At 36.2% G+C, this 21740-nt stretch overlaps 1 protein-coding gene across 2 annotated transcripts in view; it reads left to right on the forward strand.

Moving 5' to 3' along the window:
* The window catches only part of FLT4 (fms related receptor tyrosine kinase 4), a 137640-nt gene that overhangs the window by 82952 nt on the left and 32948 nt on the right, over positions 1-21740 (forward strand). The window contains exons 3-11 of one of the 2 annotated variants that reach the window (XM_072400574.1): positions 3544-3815; positions 4479-4588; positions 5473-5635; positions 6367-6506; positions 8452-8623; positions 11937-12054; positions 14682-14857; positions 18462-18624; positions 19645-19786. In XM_072400574.1, coding sequence (XP_072256675.1) covers positions 3544-3815; positions 4479-4588; positions 5473-5635; positions 6367-6506; positions 8452-8623; positions 11937-12054; positions 14682-14857; positions 18462-18624; positions 19645-19786 — 1456 coding nt within the window. Of the gene's footprint in view, positions 1-3543; positions 3816-4478; positions 4589-5472; positions 5636-6366; positions 6507-8451; positions 8624-11936; positions 12055-12526; positions 12985-14681; positions 14858-18461; positions 18625-19644; positions 19787-21740 lie in introns of those variants that run through there. The other variant, XM_072400575.1, reaches the window with a different exon arrangement.

Genomic DNA, 21740 nt, shown 5'->3' on the forward strand with positions numbered 1-21740 from the left:
CACCATATTGCCCTCCAGAAGTGACTGCACATTTCTTTAATGTTGAAGTGAAAAGGCAGAGTGCTCTGAAGTGAACTTTTAAAACTGGAATATTTTCAGAAGAAAACCCTGAGTTCAAATAGCTTCACCTTTCATTCCTCAGATTCTGTCAGTCATTAGTACATTATTCATGCAATGTCTGTGATTCACACATAACCTGTGCCAGGGCCTTGCTTGTTATTGAAGGTGGGAGCCCTTAGCTGGAGCTGGGGGACCCTATTATACTCATTCCTAATCTAGGGTGGCTGTTGATCTTGGTTTTCTCCCCACTAAGGAACTTCGTTGGAGGTAAGCCAATCTTCTCATCTCTCCTCTCCGTTTTCCGATTCAAATTTGATGCTTATAATGCTTTCCCCTACTTCTATAATTAAATCCAGCTGTGCCATGCGATATCATAACGGCAGACCACCCCTGAAAAGACTGGATTACATTAACCCCCTTTACTGTGAAATCAGTATGGTGCAGGTGCCGTATGGAGATAACGATTGTTCATCCAGCAGAGAGAATGGGATTCCAACCTGCATGGGGGGGATATTTTTTTTATTTTCAGGAAAGATCTGTAGCCTTATGATTGAGTCATGAATTTGGAACCACAAAGTCCTGATTCAGCAAAGCAGTCTCGGTGTGAGATCAGCTTGTGTTCCGAGAACATTTTCATCGCTGGCAAGGAATGATTGGGCTGCTGTGGACAACACTGGAGCAGCTACTTTTCTCTGAATATTTTCTCTGTATGTCAATTCCCTCTACTGTCATTAAACTTAAAACGAAGAGTGAGTGTGTAATAAGAATTTGTTATGAATGTGAAAGGATTTTACATCTATTATAAAGTGACCTATAGGGTGGAATTGAAACTTTTACTCTAATGGGTTCACGCTGTGAGAAAAGCACAAAGTAGAAATTCAAAAAAATCTAATTCAAAGTCCTAATACATAATGTTTGAAGTGTACAAAATAAGGTACAACATTTTCTCTTGCTCCACTCCAGCACCCCAGTGCCAAGGTTACTTTGCACTACAGTAGCTTGTAGAGTACAGTAGACATCCTATGCAAGAATTTATCGGTGCAATGTTTATAGCTCTAAGTTAAATAAAATTTGTTCTCTCTAACATACCCCTACAGTAACCCTACAAATGCTCAGAGGGCCACCACTCTCATCCAAATTTGCTGCACAAATCTGTTAAAGAAATACCTGTTGAGGATAAAATGGTAATAGACTTACTTTAATCTTTCTCTGTCCAGGTGAGATGAGGTTTCCATCCTTCCAGTAGACTGCTAAGTAGCCTAAATCTAAACAGTGTATTGTACTGTAATGTTAACTCTTAAAATTTAGGGGAACTTTGGATTTGGAAGAATGAATGATAATGTTACCCTTGCAGTACCTAAAGCTGCGTACACACTGCCAATTTTTGTTGTTGGAAAGGATCTTTCACGATCCTTTCCAACGACAAGGGAGTGCACGATGCATGAACGGTGCTGTACATACAGCACCGTTCATGCTCTATGGAGAGGGGGAGAGCGACGGAGCGGCACCCTGCTGCGCGCTCTCCCCTTCACTTTCATTATGATCGGCTGTCGTCCATCGTCCGTGGATCCGGCAGGTCGGTCGTCCGGATGATGGACGACACCGACTGTACACACGGCAGATTTTCGCCCGATAATTGGCCGATGCCGATTATCGGGCGATAAAAATCTGACGTGTGTACGTAGCTTAAATTAGGAGAAAGGTAAGTATGTTACCTGACTTTCCCCACAGTTTTTTTTTCCTTTTTTACATGGGAAGGGGGAGTAAGACATCCCTGAATAAGCAGACCTTGTATGTGGTGTACTTAACATTTAACCCCTAACCTGACACTATTCTAATCCTAACACATAACATAACCCCACTTAGCACTCACAACCTCCTCCCCAACAATTTAGCCCTCAAATTGTAATGTTAAGTGTGATTGCAACCTAAACCGTAATGCTGAATAACTAGTTCTGTAGCATACATACAGTACCTTCTTTGGCCCTGTATTATCAGAACCAAAAAAAAAAAAATCAAGACCTTGTGCCTAAGTATTTTAAATACACAAATATTATATTTAAAAAATTCAGTAGTTACATTCAATCTATGCGCAACTGTTTCCTCTGTAGCTAATGAAGTTGAAGACATAAACAGATAGAAAAATATTGTTTAATGTAGTTGGAAGTTACTGCAAAATAAATCAGGTGTACATACAACTAGATTAGGCCCTTTAAACTGTCCTGATATCAATCTTCTCACACAGCAGAATTTTGATTGGTACAGGTAAAGGCAGCTCTAGGAGTCAATCTGACTCTGTTGTATGCAAATGTTCTAACAGAGAATATGGTAACAGGAGGTTAGAGAAGAGTGGGCAGAAATGATGATTTGCTCCTTCAGCAGGGTATGGACAAGGAGGTGACAGCACTGCATTTATTAACTCTAGCAGGGAAAGTAGTATTACTTTGTTGATTTTGCTATCTGGCAAAAAGGTTTGATTCACAGAGGTTGATGGACAGAATGTTAAATCATTTGGCAGCTAAGATAGATCACACATGTGCATTCAATTTGTGTATTTAACTGCTTGCCTGGAGTTCAGCTTTAGGGTGAACCTGCGTATAGCAGATACCTAAAGGCACCACCAGATATGATCTCATACCTTGAAATGCTACCCAGCTTGAAACAGTAGTATTTTAAGCACAAGCACAAAGTTCAGTACCCCTGTGGCAGCTTCTGAACATCAGTTTTCTGAGATCTGACTTCAATAATCTGAAATTCAATTGGGTTCTTAGAGTTATGGCACCTGACACATCATAATTGCTTTTTGCACTCCCTTACTGAAAAGCATATTTTTTAACAGGAGCATAGCAACAGGAGAAGGATTATAGCAATATATTTAAGCAAAGCTTTTTAAGAAATATTTACCTTGGTTGATAACATTCTCAAGAGCTTATAATGACTTGGAGCTTATAGTGATGCACATGAGCACTAACAGTATGGATAGACGCAGATCAGAAAAAAAAGTGAGTTTTACTTACATGTCATTGTGACTTCACACATAACTGATATTTTAGCTTTGTGTAAATACCAGTTATTCAAAGATCTACAGATGTGTTATATACTTTATGGACTCCTATGATCTCTGGAAGTGAGTTTTTTAGTAATTGTAGCAAATACATCAAACTCACTCTTGCTTCTGTATTTACCACGTTTTTGCAACATTTATCAATATTGTCATAGCATAGTTTTTTAGTGCTAGTGACAGTATCAGTGAATGCTAAGAGGTTACTGTTTAATATATATATATATATATATATATATATATATATATATTAGTATTCATAAAAGGCAGATGATTCACTAATAATGAATGTATGGTGATTGTAACATTCACTTATTTATAAATATATGAGTTCAACTGCTTAGGTGTATAATATAGAATAATATGTCATCCTGTTACTAACTGATATCATGACTGCAATGCCATCTTTTTTTGTTTTCTAGGGGACAATTGCCCCTGCAGTGGACGTGGCCAGGAGGCATTATAGAATCTGATACAAAGGAGAAGGACTCAGAAGTAGAACTAAGCAGCACAAATAGCACGCGGAGTGTGATTGTAGAAGATTGTGAAGCTACACCCAGCAAGCCATACTGCAAGGTCTTTAGGATAACAGGATCCCAGGCTAGTGATTCAGGATCTTACTGCTGTCATTACAAATTTATTAGTGCTAAAGTGAAGGGCACCACTGCTGCAAGTGTTCACGTATTTGTACAAGGTAAGTGAAGTATATTTTTAAAGGTTTCTTTCTTCTTGGTACCCTGGATTCAAATAGAATTGTGCATGTCATTCTAAGTGTGTAGGCAAGTTTCCTAGTGCTTGTATTAGTTAGGAAGCTGATGTTAAACCATACTCTTTCTAGTGAAGATGGATGCTGGACACACGACTGAGCTTTTCTTGTTTTAATGCAAAACAAAAGGCACACAGAGATAGGAAATTACATCATAACCATGTAGTTCCACTCAGAAGAACATTATACAAGCAATAAACCTAGTAATACCACCTAGTGACAAAACTACTAAATATAGTAAAATACATGTACACCTGTTGCTAAAATATAGGGATTGATATATTAAAGTTCTCCAAAGCTGGAGAGGATATACTTTCATCAATAAACCTGTGTGATCTGGCAAACCTGGAATAGATTTCTTCAAAGTCATTTACAATTTGCTATCAATTGTTTTGAATTTTGGACCAGATCCATTTCAGGTTTGCAGGATCACTCAGCTTCACCAATGAAAGTGTATCTTTTCCAGCCTTGAAGAGCTTTAATAAACCAGGCCCACACTATATTCCCCTTTTTCTTAAAAACAATTATTGTAATGGACCTGGACTTTACCTTCATGTCATCCTCATGCTTTTTTTTCTACTTTCATTTTAGATTGGGAAAAGCCATTTGTCAACCCATCTGGAACCATTTTAATAAATAAAAACACTACCAGAGTCCCATGTCAAGTATCCATTCCAGACCTAAATGTCACTCTACAAACGGTATGCAATAGTGAATCCATCTGTCTATTAACCATAAACACCATGAGAAAAAACCCTCTTACACTCATAACTACAGACCTTTCAACACGACAGAAAAGAAATAATCTGTGAAATAATCTGTGACTGCATTAACAAAAAGTTTAGGGGCATTACAATGTCCATTGCAATGTGTTAAGAGCCCATTCAAAAAAGGCTGCCCCACTACAATACACATTAATACAAAGCATAATGCATTGTAATGTACATGTAATAAGATTACATGACAATATGTACACAAGCCTTAAACTTAACAGTCTCCCCGTGACACTGCTGTTCCTAGTGTACTACCTGGTACATACCCTGTGAAGGAGCCACAATGCTGCCACAACTGGCCACACTCCTGACTTCTGCTAAGCCATGGGGTCCACAAAATGACAGGTCACTAAAGGGAAGTACCACCTGGGGCCCTGCTGACTCAGAAAAGGACATTGGCCAATCTCATCACAGGTTGCCCACTGAATATTTTACAAGCAATAAAGTATGGGGTGTATAAAGGCAGGCTACTAGGCCTAAGTGGTTTTGAAGTATAATTTTCCTAACAGTTTTCCTTAAAAAGAATCTCCACAAAAGAAAATATTATCCATCTATGGGAGGGACTTTGAGATGTTTTAAAAAGTTTTAGGGATCTTCAGTCATTTTTATTTATGGTGATGGTATATCCTCTTGAGAAATGTCACCTCAAAGTCACAAATTATGTATCAGGTAAATGGGACAGTTAAAGAAAATCATCAGTAATGAAAAACAAAACTCATCATTTCTTTTCCAATAACATTCAGTTTAAATTATTGGTAAAGCTTATATGTAATATACAAATACAATTTATGTATCATTGTGTTCTATTTTAGCATACTTCAGTCATTATACCAGATGGCAAGAGTATCTTATGGGACAACAAAGAAGGAATGTTGGTCCCTGCCGATCTGATAAGAGATGCTCTTCTGGTACAATGCATGACCATCATTGACAAAAAGGAATTTGTGTCCAATTATTTCCTTATCCATTTTACAGGTAAGACTTGTACTGGTCTATGTAGACATTGCTATAAAGCTTCTTACAACCCAATCAAAATGTTAATTACTTTTTGGATTAAGCAGGGAAGGTTTAGAACAACTGTCCCATTTTTATTCCCCCACAAATCCTAGTTGGGGAGATTTCATCTGACTTCCTGACAGCAAGGGTAAAGACAGCTACAAGTTTAGTAGGGTGATGGAGTATTAAAACCTCTGCCATTATATTGATGTCAATGGCTTTCTGTCCAGTTGGTAACTACAGGCCTTATATCTCAGAAATGAAACACAATTACCGTAATTAAGCATAAAATAGCTATTAATAGTACCATGTCCCCATGTTAGTAACCACAACTAACTATATCCTACCCAAAAATAATATATAATTTACGACTTTGCAGATTACATGCCTTCTGGACAGATTCTGTGAAATCTATTAGAAGCAATTCCTATTGTTCCCATGTCCAAAATAATCTGTTGATAATATACCACTATGGAAATAAAAAAGACCTTTAGTAAACTTCAAAAAGTATTTTAAGTGTGTTGCCTAGTTGTTTTAAAGTAATAGAACCCTGCCACAAAATTTTACTCTTCTCCTATTTATATCTAAAAAAACAGTTGGAGTAAGTAATGTGCAGAGCATATTAATCTTTAAAATTCAATCTAAATACATTGCTTTCTTATTTGTTTATCAAATACTACAAGTACTACAATTAATATCTTTATCTATAGGTTATCATTTCTATGACATGTACTTGTCTCCTAAGGACACAGTAGAGCTGCTCGTTGGAGGCCAACTTGTACTGAACTGCACTGTGATTGCTGAGTTTAATACTCCAGTTTACTTTACTTGGGATTACCCTGGCAAAAAGGTAAAATTGTATACTTTTCTAAACTGTACACCCTATTGAATTGATTTGCCATTACAGTAGTAAAAGATTTTTTAATCAGGTAACGTCCTGCAGGTTTAAACTGTAATGTCTGATTAATGAACTGGACTGTTCATGTATACTAGAATATCCTGACCCCTATATACAGGGTACAACAGAAATCATAGACAAAGAAGAGTATTTATATTTATAATAAAATAAGAGACATGGGGTGATTTACTTTTACATGGGGTGACAATTATTTCCTTGTTAGGAATCAGTTTACTTTGCTATGTGAACCAATATTTCTTTAATAAAGCAGCCCCCAAACAGTTCTAACCCACAAATTCTGATAAAATACGGCAGAGCTTCTAATGAATGGAGTTACCAGGATGGTGTAACTAAAGTGCAGGACAGGAGTTTTATCTTTAGGGGCACATTAAAGGGCCTGTGCCCAGATAAAGACCAGCAGAGGGTGTCAGCAGCCATGGACCATGGATGAGAGGGATCTTGGTCAGCAGATCTCTAGAGAAGGGCATACCAGAATGTTAGTGTACCGTAATGTGTAAGTATGTTGTGCTGGAGAAATGTTTCCCCAGTAACACCAATGGGAAACTAATCTCCCATTTACATAATGGCCCTGATTTATTAAAGCTTTCCAAGACTGGAGAAGATACGCTTCATCAGTGAAGCTGGGTGATCCAGCAAACCTGGAATGAATTTCTTAAAAGTAATTTGTTAGCATATGTTTTCAATCCTGGACCAAATCTATTTCCTGTTTGATGGATTACCCAGGTTCATTGATGAAAGTGAATCTTCTCCAGCCTTGGAGAGCTTCATTAGCACTATTGCTCCCACTGATAATGATAAGATAAGACTCCACCTACTGACACTAAAAATGTGACATTATTCCTCACATTGATGCCAAACAATAACAACAGGTATCAGGCCATTTTTATTCCTACTGGGAACCTGGGTTTTTTTTTACTCATACTGGTCAAAAGCTTGTTTAGAAAGTTTAAGGAACCCTGTACTACACTACTGAGAACAAATAAAGGAAGGGAACACAGATTAACAGATGCAGGAGGGGAAAGGAGAATAAACGTACGTGAACAAAAGCATAATAAAAGTCTCTAGCGTGTTTAGCGATTTTGCATATCCTGTTTTGTATTGAGAAAAGACTAGTAAGCAGTTATTCTGTTTATTTTCTAACTATTGGGCATGCTAGGATCACTGGATTAATATTATATTGTCATTATAAAACAATCTGGTAGCTTCCTGTCTACTGGTAAAAGTGAGAATAACAATATGAAACAATATTGAATATGTTGTACATATTTAGAGCTGAAAACGTACTTAAAAGAAACCTTGGATAATTAAGTGTAGGCTGCCAACAAAAATGCCATTTGCTTTCCTGTTTATGAATTCAATTCTTAAAAGTCTCTCACCTAAAACAAGCATTTAGCTTGTAAAATTTAAGTCAGAATTCCTAAATTACATATTTCATGTGGTGAAGCCATTGGAACATAACAAGCAATTTTTCAGCATTTTCAGAAGGACAGATAAAGTTCAAGTAAAGTACATTAAGTAAAAAGTCCTGACAGGTAGGGTCTTTACGGGCACAAGAGGCTATTAAGTCTCCACTGCCATTCATCCTTCTGCCCACTTGCCAGAACTATTCCATTCCCATCTGGCTGGTAAAGATGGCCAAAGACATAAAACCTAGAACAATACTCGGCATGGGATGCTTTGGCAAGCAAGTGTGCCATAATATGCAACAATATGAGCTTTTTGATGTGGAAATTTTGCTTAAAGCTGCCAATCAAACTTTTGAGTGGGTAAAGACAGTTTCGCTCCTTCATATAGTCTCCTAGCCTGTGTCAAAATGTAAAATTGATTTTCATGTGCTCTAGTAAAAAAAAAAAATACCACTTTTTAATCTTTGCAGAACAACCGTCCTGCGATAGAACATTCTGACCGTCGCCCCCAGGACATCCACACAGAAATGTACAGCACTCTTATCCTGCCTGAAGTAACTGAATCAGACCTCGGAAAGTATGTGTGTCATGCAAACAGTGACAAGTGGCAATACCAGGAGAGCAAGGAGGTCATTGTGCACGGTACAGAATGAATGGGACAGTACAGTTTATTATGTGGTAGTATGCTGCTATACAGGGATTTCAAGAGGCTGAGAACAAGTCTTTTACAAAACTTACTGCCTTGAGTTCAGCCGATATGAAGTTTAGTTTTTAATCTAAACATTGCAGTAGTTTGATTGTGAAGCCCAAACCTGTTTGTCTGTAATCTGGTGATATTGGAATGCCCTCCTTGCTACCTTTCACCCCACAAAAGGAAATAATGGAAGCATGGAATTCTTATAATCATCAACTGAATTTACCTTAAATTTTGTAGGTAATTGGTGATAGAGGAAACAGAAAGGAAGGAAATTAAATAACTAACATTTTAGTAAGTACTTTCCTACTGTCCTACTAACCGTATATTGATCTTTGTTCATGTGGTTACACAGAAGATAAATTAAATTTACTTTCTGACTTTTGCACAATCGCAACACTTGCTAAATATGCATTAGTTAATGCTTCCTCTTGTTTCCTAAAACTGCTCCCTGGAAAAGTCAAAAAATGTAATATATTCGTTATTACTATTTTTTTTTTAACCATTCTTTGAAGATTTTTGAGCCATCTACAGGTGGTCCCCTATTTTCAACTATATATAGGCTCTTGCATGAGTACAGAATCATCCATATGTGCAAACACATTTATAAATATGCTGGCTCCTGTGTATGCAGACAGCTTTAATGCATAGACTCCACTATGTATGCAGGCACCTCCATATGTACAGACTCCTCCATGTTTGCATGTTATATCATGTGTGTAGGTTCCAACATGTGTGTAGGCGTTTGGGGGTATATAGGCTAAGAACTATGTAGGGCATCTACATATATGCAAATCCATTTACCTCGGCAATCATATTCATATATACAGGCTCCTCCATGTGTTTAGGCACCTTCGTGTGTGCAGGCCACAGAGTATCTTCAGATATATAGGATTTTCTACATGTGCAGACATCTTTGTGTTGAGGCACTTAAAGGGGGCTGGTATTTCAGTCTATAGCCATCATATCATTAGTGTCATGTAATTATTTAGTGTGACATGATGTCATCATCGCATGTGTTGACTTCAAAGCCTTGGCCAATTGATTCCCACTTTTGATTAGTGGAATGCCAGTTTATCTCTCTTGAAATGTTGGTTCTCATGCTGCCTTGCTGATTGAATGTCTCTTTCTGTGTAGAAATCAGGAGTTCTTACTTTACTCAGACTTAATTTTCTTTAAAACTGGTGCCAAGCAATAACTTAGAAAGCATTAAAATCATAAGCTCAGAATGACAGCCAAGCAACTGGCATTTTAAAAGTAGGTCTTCAGAGAACAGCCAATTGATCAAACTTTAAAACATCATTATCTTCTTATCTATAAAAAGTGTAATAGAATCTGTTTTAGTCACCTTCCTAAGTGATGGACAGGAGAGATTGCTATGGTCATCCAGTCTGGGGCACGAACCCCTATGGGTCCACCACAAGATTCTGTGTATGTTTTTTGATGGTGGTGAGCAAATATACATTAGGTTTAAATATGTTTATTTTACAGACATTTCCTAACACTATTTGATTAGCACATGTGTTAAATTAGTATGATAATTAGATACACTCATGAATACCCATGACTCTCTAGAATGACTAGTGGGACACTCTTGGCTGTACTGGAATACTGACTGCAATGTGTGTTTAGTTGATCTGGTTATTGTCCTAATGTCCTTGGTCTGCTAAAGTACACTCACATTGAATTTTAAAGGAAACATGAATTATTCAATATTATTAGTATCATTATTCTTATTATCACATATTGATAATACTGCACTTTGGCTGGCCAAAAGTGATTGAAACACTTTTGGCCTGTTAGCCTGAACAGACAGGGATCTTGTCTTCTGTTGTTTTTATATATATATCAAGTCACTGGATGCATTTTATGTAGTTGTATTATATGTAATATCCACCTTCGTATATATATTTTTCTTTATATATCACTGGAGGAGATAGTTATATATTTTATCAAACAACAAAAATAAATAATGCATCAACATATCAAAGGTGATAAGTTTTTTTGCCTTGAACTCACTTGCCTCAAGGCAAATGTTTTTTTCCAGTCAAAACACACATGTAATCATGTTAGGCATTTACTAAAAATTGATCAAAGTTTACCAGACTTTCCATTTTAAATAAGCTGAATAGATTCTAGGTGAATTAAAACAAAAGGTTTTACATTGAGTTGGAAAGCAGCCACAACCTGAGTGGAAGAGCTTGTTCCTGCCATTATGCTGTGCTACTTTTGCTCTTTTTGTGGCAGCAGTGGATTTTGCATTAGTTGGCATACCCATTGCTGAGTCAGCTCTACAGCTCTACAATTAGCAAAAGTTATGTTACTTGTGACTGCAGAACTCTAGCTCTGACTTAACAGAGGGGAGAGAACACAACTTCCATGGAGGGAAGAAGGGTCCCAAGTTTCTGCATGCTGGTAGGCTTCCTACTACTCTGATTTCTCCTATCTCACCTTAGGACATCCACTATTCACAAAGTACTTGCATTAACAGGTTAACTAAATCTGCGTATATGTTATAGGCAAAAAAGGATCTTAATAACAACTGTGTGACATGCAAGTCTTGAATACAGACATAGCACATCCTCCTCACCTTGTACAAATATATATTATTCTAACAATATACCAATCATGTAATATATTATTCGAAAAAATAGCATCATACTATGTTGTGTAAAACTAAATAACTGGTTTTTGAATGTATTGAGGTTTAAATTAAAGATTAGTGGGCTTTAAAAACATCCAGACATTCAAGACATGTAAATCTGTAAAGAGCATGCCAGGTACACCTTTCTCCATTTCATCCTGCTTAAAATTCAATGCTTTAATATTAGAAATATATTTTCATTGCTCCCTATGGCTAACACTATCTTAAACTTTTTTTTACAGACAGCTAACAAAATTATGTAAATCTGTCCTGTTATTGGCATCCTGCAATCCCATATGTAGTAACACTAAAGCTGGGTTTGCTTGATTTATACAGTGCTGTCTAATGGCATAAACATGATTCTTCATTCTTGACTTGGGTAAACAGTGTTACTAAAATTTACTACAATGGAAGATCATAGACTTGGCTGTGCTGTCAGACAGGGGTGTATGGTTCACAAAAATAGCTGAACAGAATTACATTTTTGGGAGTGTCCACAATAAGTATATGTATTTAAACAACAAATTTAGCTACTTTAGGAACTTAGCTTTATCCATACTTCATTCATGGGAAAGTATTCTTTCTTTCTCACTTGTTTACTTTTTTTTACTACATAGAAAATCCTTTTATTTCTGTGGAGACAAAGGAGGACACTGTCATTGAAGCCACAGCTGGAGACAAGATGGTAAAACTGCCAGTGAAGCTGACCGCCTATCCAATGCCAGCTTTTCAGTGGTACAGTAAAAAAATATTTTGTTGAAAAGATGTCTACCTATTTTACTGGCTAAAATGTACTATTCTCATATATTAGTATGTACTTTTTTGGAGCTCTGTCAATGGGCCTGATTTATTAAAGCTCTTCAAGACTGGAGAGGATACACTTTTATCAGTGGAGCTGGGTGATCCAGTAAACCTGGAGAGGATTTAAAAGTAATTTTGCTATTTGTTAGCAAATGTTTTCATTCCTGGACCAGATTCATTCCAGGTCTGCTGGATTAGCCAGCTTCACTGATGAAAGTGTATCCTCTCCAGTCTTGAAGAGTTCAATGTTTTAAGACACTATAAAGCATTTTGAAGGGACTTCAGTATTTGATACCTTTGAGATGTTTCAGTCTGACAACTGTATGCAGTTCACTGATGTAAAAAAAGTACTTAATATTTAGTAAAGTTGTAGTATTTATTTAGTTTTATCCCATCTTAGCATGTTTTTCTGTGTTTATACCCAGGCTAAATTTAAAGCATAACTCCATCCAATTAAAATATATAAATTGTCTAAACTTTGTTTAGGCATTTTTTGTTTAAGGATATTTTCACGGGTTAAAGTGGGTGAAAATCAGGTTTCCTAATAAGGGAAATGTTAGTAAACCTGGTGGAAAGACAAGCAAACATTGGCTTATGGTGGGTGAGTAGACTAGCAAAAATGTATAAATATACCTCTAAATTGGCTGGTAGATATGTATGTTTAAAAAAAAGTTTTATGAAGAGAATAGAGTTTTTCTTCAACTTACAACTGGAATTTCATTCTTTAGTGGTTGCTTGCATTTTGATTGCTTTTGCTGACATTTATTATCTTTCTATATGCTGTATTTTGGAGGCTACACAGGATCTGCATTCCCAAGTTTGCATGTCAGCCCAAATGTCACAGTCATTATGTCATAATGACCGGTGAGCTCTACTGGGATTCTCATTTATTTTATGTCATGGATAATTAAATAGAGAGACCAATGTTGTGCTTAACCTGGCTCTTAGACAGTTCAGATATACAGCAATGACACTTTATCATAACAGCCCCAGGACATAAATTAAGCCAGTCGTTGACTCACAGTCCCAACCTACCAAAATGTGAATTATTGTTTTTAAATTGCTGTTTTACCCCTTCCTTTCAACCACCTTTTTATTATTGTTCCCCAGCACAATTCTCATGATGGCGATACCTTAAAGAAAAACAATTCTTCCTTTGGGAGCCACCAGCTAACACTGTTGCTGGTAGTTCTCAATTCCAGCTGGTAATATAAGTTCCACCGAAAAGTGATTTCATGTAATCTTATGTTAGGTATAGGTTGGCATTCATAAATCCGGCTATCGATAATACAGTTCCTATAGATTTCCTGCATGGATTTCGGAGCGCATTTTCAAATTTACACTGTTTTTTGGAGGCGCTGTTTATGTTTTGATGGGGCTGTACTCCATAATCCTTGCTTGCACGTGCTTTCCTGCTCATTCCTTCTCATTTATTTGCTGCTGTATAGCCCCATTATGGATTTAGCATCCATTTAAAGGACTGTACAGGTAGTCATTTTAAGTTAAATATATATAGCATATATAACCGTAAAAAATCCAGAATTTTGAAAAATCTGGCACTCCTCAGGGTCTGGAGGTTGCTAGATTTTTGAATGCCATCCAGTTTGTTAAAATAAGTCTCCACCAGAGATGCCACTGGAACCCGAAGGTGTCAGTATTCATCTGTGTAATGTCAGATACAAATACAGTATTTAAAATATATTATATATAGTATATAGTCTTAAAAATTTTGAACAGGTATTTAGGTACACCAACTAGTCATTTCAGTGTTATTGACAGGTTAACTGACACATCCTGGCACTTCCTAATTTTGGCCAAGTTGTCTAGGTTTTCATGCTATTCAGTTTCAAACATTTCTGCTGTTCTGTGGGAACCTAGTTGTGTTCCATATGACAATGGTGTAAAAGATGTCTCCAGTGATCTCACTCTCTGCAGGTCTGATTGGCTTACTTCCTTTTCCAAAGATACAAGTAAAATCCAAGGCATTTCTTGCAACAGAAGTTTCGTATAAGATGAGATATGCTCTATTCATCCGCTTCTGAGTCTGAAATTTTTGAGAAAGAACATCAGAAACAGCATGAGAACAAAATGAATCTGCAAAAATATTACCCAAAATTATTTCCGTATAAATAGTTTACGTGGAATTACATTTTATTGTTTTATTTTGATTCAGAGAAAGTGAATGCTCAAAAAATAGTCCACTACACCAGCTTGTAAAAATGACTGTCATCAAGTTGCACTGCTGATTAGTTGCAATTAAAGATGAAGTGGTGAGTTTTTTTTGCACTGAACAAAAATCTTAAGATTTAGCCATTCAACTAATCTGGACCTAAAAGATAAATTAAACTATCCTATATATACTCCCTTTTTGTTGCCGTTTGTACAATATGAAATAAATGAAGAAGTTTGAATAATGTGACTTATATTGTAACATTTAAATCTTGGCTTCAGTAGGCTGTAAGTCAGCTGGCAGGGAATGGAAATTGACTACAAGCCAAGCTGGAAACACTTGTGAAATATGCTGAGCACAGTACAAATTTTACCTCCATTTCCTTTCTCAGGTTTAAAGACGGGAAACCGATAACATTTAGCAGCACGTATGGAAAGTATGGTCAGTCCCTTCACTTCTTGCAGATCAGGGAAGTTGTAGAGCAAGATGCTGGAAGATATACCTTGGTGCTGAAGAATGAGCAGGCTGGATTGATGGAGCAGGTCACTTTACGACTGGCTGTAAATGGTGAGCAAAATGTCAAAAGAGGAAATATAAGATAGTTTAAACTAAGAATACCTGTTTTGGGTTGGTAGCATTTTTATGGATGTTAATGTCTGGAAAGATCAGTCCACTTTAGTTTGCATGGGGGCGCACCACTGTTTTCTTCTTGTATACTTGGGCAATTAGAACTGCCTATTTTCCTATACAAGTCAGTGGAAACTGCAGCTTGATGTATCTTGAAAGCAGGTAGGAGCACCCTTAAAGGAACTCAGAAGCACACCATAAGCATCTCATATTGTCTGCAAATAAAGGTTCAGTTACGCAAAGACTTACCACACTTGTTAACCTATGCAAGCCCCCACAGCGTCACTTCTTTCATATATACCCTGCTTTATATATATTTTATACATGTCTGCTCTTATAGGTAGTACCAGGTTACAAAAATAATCTAGGCTGTTTTTAAATGCTAGAAAAAAATAGATTTGTGTAGTTTAACAGTAAAAAGAAATGTTCCACTTCATAAATGTTCCCAGCACTTAATGTTTTTGTATGGGATTTATTCAAGGACGTATCCAATCTCTTCTGGGCCACGGTGCAAAATGTGTACCACAGCTGCACATTTCCTCATTTATAACACCTGCTGCACATGTACACCCACTCAGAATATGTCATCATTTGTAATCACAAAAACCTCTTCAAAAAAGTAGATGCACTAATATTAGCAAATTTTTTTGTACAGCGAAAAGATACAAACAAGATTTCCAGAAAGTGGGCATAAGGTAATGCCACCAAACCACAGACATCTTAGTGGTGGCCCTGTGATGAATAAATTTTACCTTTTGTATTAGGGTTTGACTGTTGTCATGTAAGAACTATTAAAACTGTGTCCACGAAATGTCTGTAAATTGAATTATACAGGGAAAGCATTTTGTAGACCCAATTCTGTGTTCTCATGATCAACTATTTAAATGGCTGTACTAGCCAATGAGATTAAGTTCAGATTATAAATAAAATGTATATAAATTATTATTTTACTTTTCCATCTTTGAGGAGGAAATGTATACAAAAAGTGTTTTCATGCTTTTTCATAATGTGTGTTTCCCATTGTACAAGTAAAAATTACACTGTTTAAAATCTATGAACTTTTTTATGTGATATCAAAACAAGTAATGGATTTGTTAGTGAACAAATTTTATGGGTGAATTAACTTTTTGGTAATGCTCCAAAATTACCATTATTCCTCAAGGTTTCAGCTTCAAACCAATCATTATACAAATGTTGTATTTAATTATATGCAGATGTAAAGGCCATTGTCCACAACTGGAGAATTTCAGTGTTTGACCTTGTTAAGGAATTTAGTGCGATCTTAGGGTCCCTGAACACAGAGCTATAGTCATGGGGGTCACACAAAGTCTTCATAGATGCTCTGGTTGGGTGGAGGCTGAGGCCCACTCCTAGCTGGTGTCTTTCAAGATAGTTTAGGAAAAAAAACATTACTATTAAAAAAGTAAATTAAATGTTTGCATTTAAAAAAGTAACTAAGATATATTTTACAAAATCTTAAAGTGAAGATCCAGCGAAAAAGCATAAATGAAATAGTAGAAACATTTTCAGTAAAGTAACTACTAGGAAACCATGAAATTGGCTTTTAAGTATGCCAATTTGGAAATATACCTATTTCATCTATTCAAATATATTGAAAGATGTAAAAAACATTATCCTAGACTGCCATAAAAAATTGCATATTCAGCCTGTCTGATCCTAATCATATATCATGCACAAACCACCCAATATCGAGGCTAACATTGAGTCTTTACCCATAAAACAATTCAAGCACTGAATGAATGGGAGCAGGTATGTGTGGAACACACTACTAAAGTCAGCAAAGCATTTCACATTTTCAGGAGAAGCTTTTTGGAGGTTTTTGGATGCTATATAATGGATTATTAATATTTAATGCTGGTTCATAGTTCGGTAATCAGGCTGGAGAAGTCCATAGGAAGCCACATTGCTGAGCCAGCAAATAAAGTGCTGTTCACAGATATTGTTTATGCTGTGAGGAAAGTAACAAAAATTAAGCATGCAGATTTTTTTCAATGGTTCTGAATATGGACTTGTCAGGTTCCATGCAGCAAAATGCATTTCAAAAAGAAATTCCATTTTGGCTGATTTACATCTACTTAACATAGTTTGGTGTGAAATTGAAACAGAAATAAGTTTTGGCTATTTGGATATTTACTCTAATTTTCCTACCACTGGCACAAGAAATAAAAGTGAGGGTAAATCTAAAATGTTCCACTCTCACCAAAAGAGGAATAGAGGGAAAATTTCCAATGGGAAATGACAAACGTGTAAAAGAGGATTTCCTTGCTTTGGATGGATTTCCTGTCACACTCCATTGTGTCTGTTTTAAAGGACCATTGCTTTACCATTCCTATCCTTTAATTATCCATGGTTCACTAATGTCACAATCAGGAAACCTATACAATTCTAAAACTGCATGTGGACAGTGGAAGCATGAAAATAAAGTGAAAACAGACATTTTATTACCTCCTTGGCATTTGACAGACCAGGGACATGTCTCTGTCTGCTTGCACCAAACTAAACTTTGGGGGCTTGTCAGCCATAGTTTTAGTAAAAAATAAAGGTAAAACAAATACCATTATTATAAAATGAAAAAACTATAAAAAAAAAATCAAATTCAGTTAAACAATAAAATGATTTATTGTACTATAATATTCTATAATAAAAAATAACTAAACATACATAAAAATAAAACAATAAAAAATTGGAAAACACAATTTCACCCCCCACACATACAATTGCATTATTACATTTTCGGGCCTAAAATGCCCAAAAAATAAAACCATCATTGTATTTTTTATTATAGTGTGGGGTGAAGTAATAATAAAGATATTTAAAAAAAGCAGCATGTCATTCAATTAGGGTTTATATCTACTAAAAAACCATGAACTTTCCACACCTGTATTGGAAAGAGAAAACTATTTTCATTGATTTTCAGATACATATTGAAGTCTTCAAGGAAACATCATGTTTTTCATTTATCAATCCCCCCGTGAACCTATGTAATGCATGTGTTCTCTATCACCCCCAGCTCTGTCATCTCTTGTCACACACATGTTTCTGATCGTATCCACTAGGGGACATTTGATGTTAGACATCATACCTTTTGTGTTTGCTTGACTACACAACATAATAATATGCCTGTTGTAACTGTTAGCTTTTAAAAATAAATATCATTGTAAACTTATCCTGACATTTTAGTATATGCTAAGGGTTTATTTTAACATACAGGCTTACCAGTCTATGACTGCGCTGTGGCTTACACTTCAGTTACAACAATTATTTATTACAGAAATGTTCCCATCAAATGTGATCATTTTATATAAAAATTATGCAGTGGACTCATTTTAGGCACTAAATGTTGTGAAAATAGCTGCATTTCTAATTAAGGTAGAATTGCAAGGAAACAGCTAAATATAGAGCTGAATCTGCACTATAATGACACCTACCTAGCTTTTCAGTACAGAATATATTAACTGGTTAAATTTATAGGAAAATAGCTTTTTAATTGTGATATATTTTTAACAAATAATATCTGTTATAGTTCCCCCACAGATCCACGAGAAAGAAACATCATCTCCAAATATTTATGCACAAGGAAGCCGTCATGTCTTGACCTGCACAGTATTTGGGGTTCCTGCTCCAACATCCATCCAGTGGCAATGGCGACCATGGACACCATGCAGGATGTACAGCCGACGCAGTGTGTATGTTCTTATGGCCTGTTAAGTTGTATTATATCAAAACAAAATGGACACAAATGCCCAAAAAAACTAAATGCACAGTGAACACTTAAGTTAACTCATACCTTTTATTAGTGACAAATCTCACCTACAAACAAAAGGGTAACCAGAAATCTTGAACGCCCTATAGGAACTCTTCCACCAGACACTTTCTCATTAGACAGGTGCTCTTGCACCAGGTTCACTAAGTTTCCGCAGGTCCCTGAAGTTTAACAGTGCCTGGCTTTAGGGGGATAGAGAGACTCCTTACATAGATATAATGGGCATTTAGGGATATTTTAGAGAAAATATTTGAATTGTTTTATTTGTTTTGTCGGTAAGAGGATATTGCTTTTTGTTTTGGTATTTTAAATATTGCTTTTTTGTAAATAGTAACTTAGAAAGTCAAACAAGCAGTGACCGATAAGAAATAAATATAGCTTTGAGCAAAATAGTAGAGAATAAATGGAACAGCTGGACAGCACTAAAATCAGACAAGCAGAGAAAAATATTCTGAATCAAAAACAGATCTCCAAATAGATGTATTACGGACTCATCTATCACTTTCTTGGATGCTTCCCCATTTATTGCCAAAAACTGCTGATCCCCATGGTTGGTGTCTGCCGCTGTTGCAGTGTATGGCATTTGTGCAAAAAATGGAAATTAAGCTTTTAATTATAATTCACCTGTATGAATATGAATATATGAAAAACAAATATTGCACAGTGAGAAGAGGTGGGACACCTACTAGTCCTGATTATTTTAATTTTTGTACGTTTTCCCTGAAAAGAGTCATAAGTGACCCATAATATAAGTGATTATTTAAAGGTTTTTTTTTTAATAAAGTGTTTTAGATGTTAAGTGTCACTATTAGTTACACAATATGCCTAGCGAAGTAATTTTTTAACAGTCTATAGAAAATATTAACTAAGTTTCAGCAATGTATTTCTATTAGGTATACCATGTTATAAATCATACATTCTCTTGGGTTTTCCCACTATATAGAGCCCGTCAAAGGTCATCTCGTAGACATCAACGTGACCGAATGCCTGAGTGCAAAGACTGGAAGGACGTGACTTTGGATGGGGATGTAAACAGCATTGAAAGCATAGAGACTTGGAGCGAGTTTGTGGAGGGGCGGAATAAGGTATCCAGACAGCCTCGGGGTGATATTCCCTGATTGCATTGCACTTCCTAAAGTCATCCTGGCAGGAACAATCATGTATTATTGGGGAAGTCAATTATCCACAATACAGCAACATAGGCGTCTGCACTCAATCTATTTCTCAATCAAGGAAATGCCCAAAAAGAATGTCATAGAAGAAAGAAAAAAGACCACAGGGGTAATTTTCCTGGGTTAAAAGTGCAGTTATAATTGAAGCATTACATTTAATCCTTCACAATATAAAAATGTTATTCAAGCAGAACAAGTATTGGATAGTGCACAAATCTGTATATAGTTTGATGCCAGAAGGAATCAAATGTACTTAGCAAAATATCAATGAAACATAAAAAGACAGCAGTAATCATTTTAATAAAAAAATTGATAATAATCAATACGATTATAGCATAGTCCACCTAAAAACAATGCATGAATCCTGGTTGAAACTTGTGTATAAAAAAACATTTATAAATAGGCCCTCATAAGTTTCCAACACATCAAGCAAAATGTACATATTACATTAAAAATAATAATATTAATGTAAATGTCTTTACATATACATTCAAGTCATCTTACTGAATACATGTATTTATTCCTAACTGTAGTTAGGGAAATACCAATAACACATAAATAGGTAGCAATATTATTTCTCCTACTAATTAATAATATTTATGTTTATGTCAGTGGTCCCAAACCTTTTGCACGTCACGGACCACTAAATGCACGGACTCCGAAGTGACGTCATGGTGCTGGAACCCACCCACTCCAGAAACACTATCCCCCCCCCCCCCCTACTGTCCTGAGAACAAGTGCACCCTCCCAAAGCAGGGTCTTTCTCCTAACCCCACAGGGGGGTGCACCAGCCAGAGCCGCAGCCCACCTGTCAGTTGACACGGAGGATAGAGATGCCATGTTTATGTGTTGTTATTATTGACATTTTATGTATTATGTACACATTTAAAATCCTCAATACTAAATCTGTTCTAGTCTCACTAAATACATTTGTGAATCAATTTATAAGGGAGAGTGGATATTGGTATTTTCTTTCCATTTTCCTTCATTCAGCTTTGCATACAGCCTATTCATAAAATACAGAGTACAGTGTAAAGGATAAGATTCTTGCTTAACACAAGACCTCTATGATTGGTAAACGGTTGAAATTGTCCAAAAAAAAAAAATAGGCATTGAAAAACTGGGCAACGCCTTCTTAAGATGCGTGCAGCTTTGTTTCCAAAAATGTTTGGTTAAAACCATTTTTTGTACTTATGTTACATTAAAGAAAGAGTGGTGTTAGGTTGAGCATATTTGGAAAGTTTCTGAAATAGCCTATGCTGCTGTCATACATAAAGCAGGTGAAGAGGACTCAAAGTCACTATTTTGGTCCCAGAATAATTACTGCAGTTCTTTTTTCTTACAATTGTCCTGGTAATGGGATATCATTTGGGTAAAGAAGCACAAGCCAAAATAGTCTTGGTGAGTTTTTTGTACTGTTAACAGATTGTACTATTGTTTTCAAAGGGGCCTTTACACAGCCATTAGGAAGGATAAGTAACAGAGGCAGAATAAGTTCAAATATCCCTTGCAGACTTCTCTTTCTAGCGGAGACTCTCTCAAGGTGCAACAAGTGATGGAGTTTTTTTTTAGATCTTTGAAGTGGACAATTCCTAAGAGTCACAGACCCAAGGACAGTCCTAAAATTAAAGTGACTATCATTATAAGTGGTCTAGTGACAAGTCTTCTGGGGAGCAGTATCTTGTCCCACGCAGTTCTCTTATTCATAGTGGGTGTATCACCTGCATTTCACTGCCTCATTACAAGGGATCACACAAATTAGTGTTTATTCCTTCTAATCTAACTGTATTTTCAGTCCTTTGGCTAAACAAACGATGCACCATGGTGCCATAGCAAACTCTACCCTGTATGAAGCACCAAGCATTTC

Source organism: Pyxicephalus adspersus, chromosome 2, assembly GCF_032062135.1.
Source record: "Pyxicephalus adspersus chromosome 2, UCB_Pads_2.0, whole genome shotgun sequence".
Taxonomy (NCBI): Eukaryota; Metazoa; Chordata; class Amphibia; order Anura; family Pyxicephalidae; genus Pyxicephalus; species Pyxicephalus adspersus.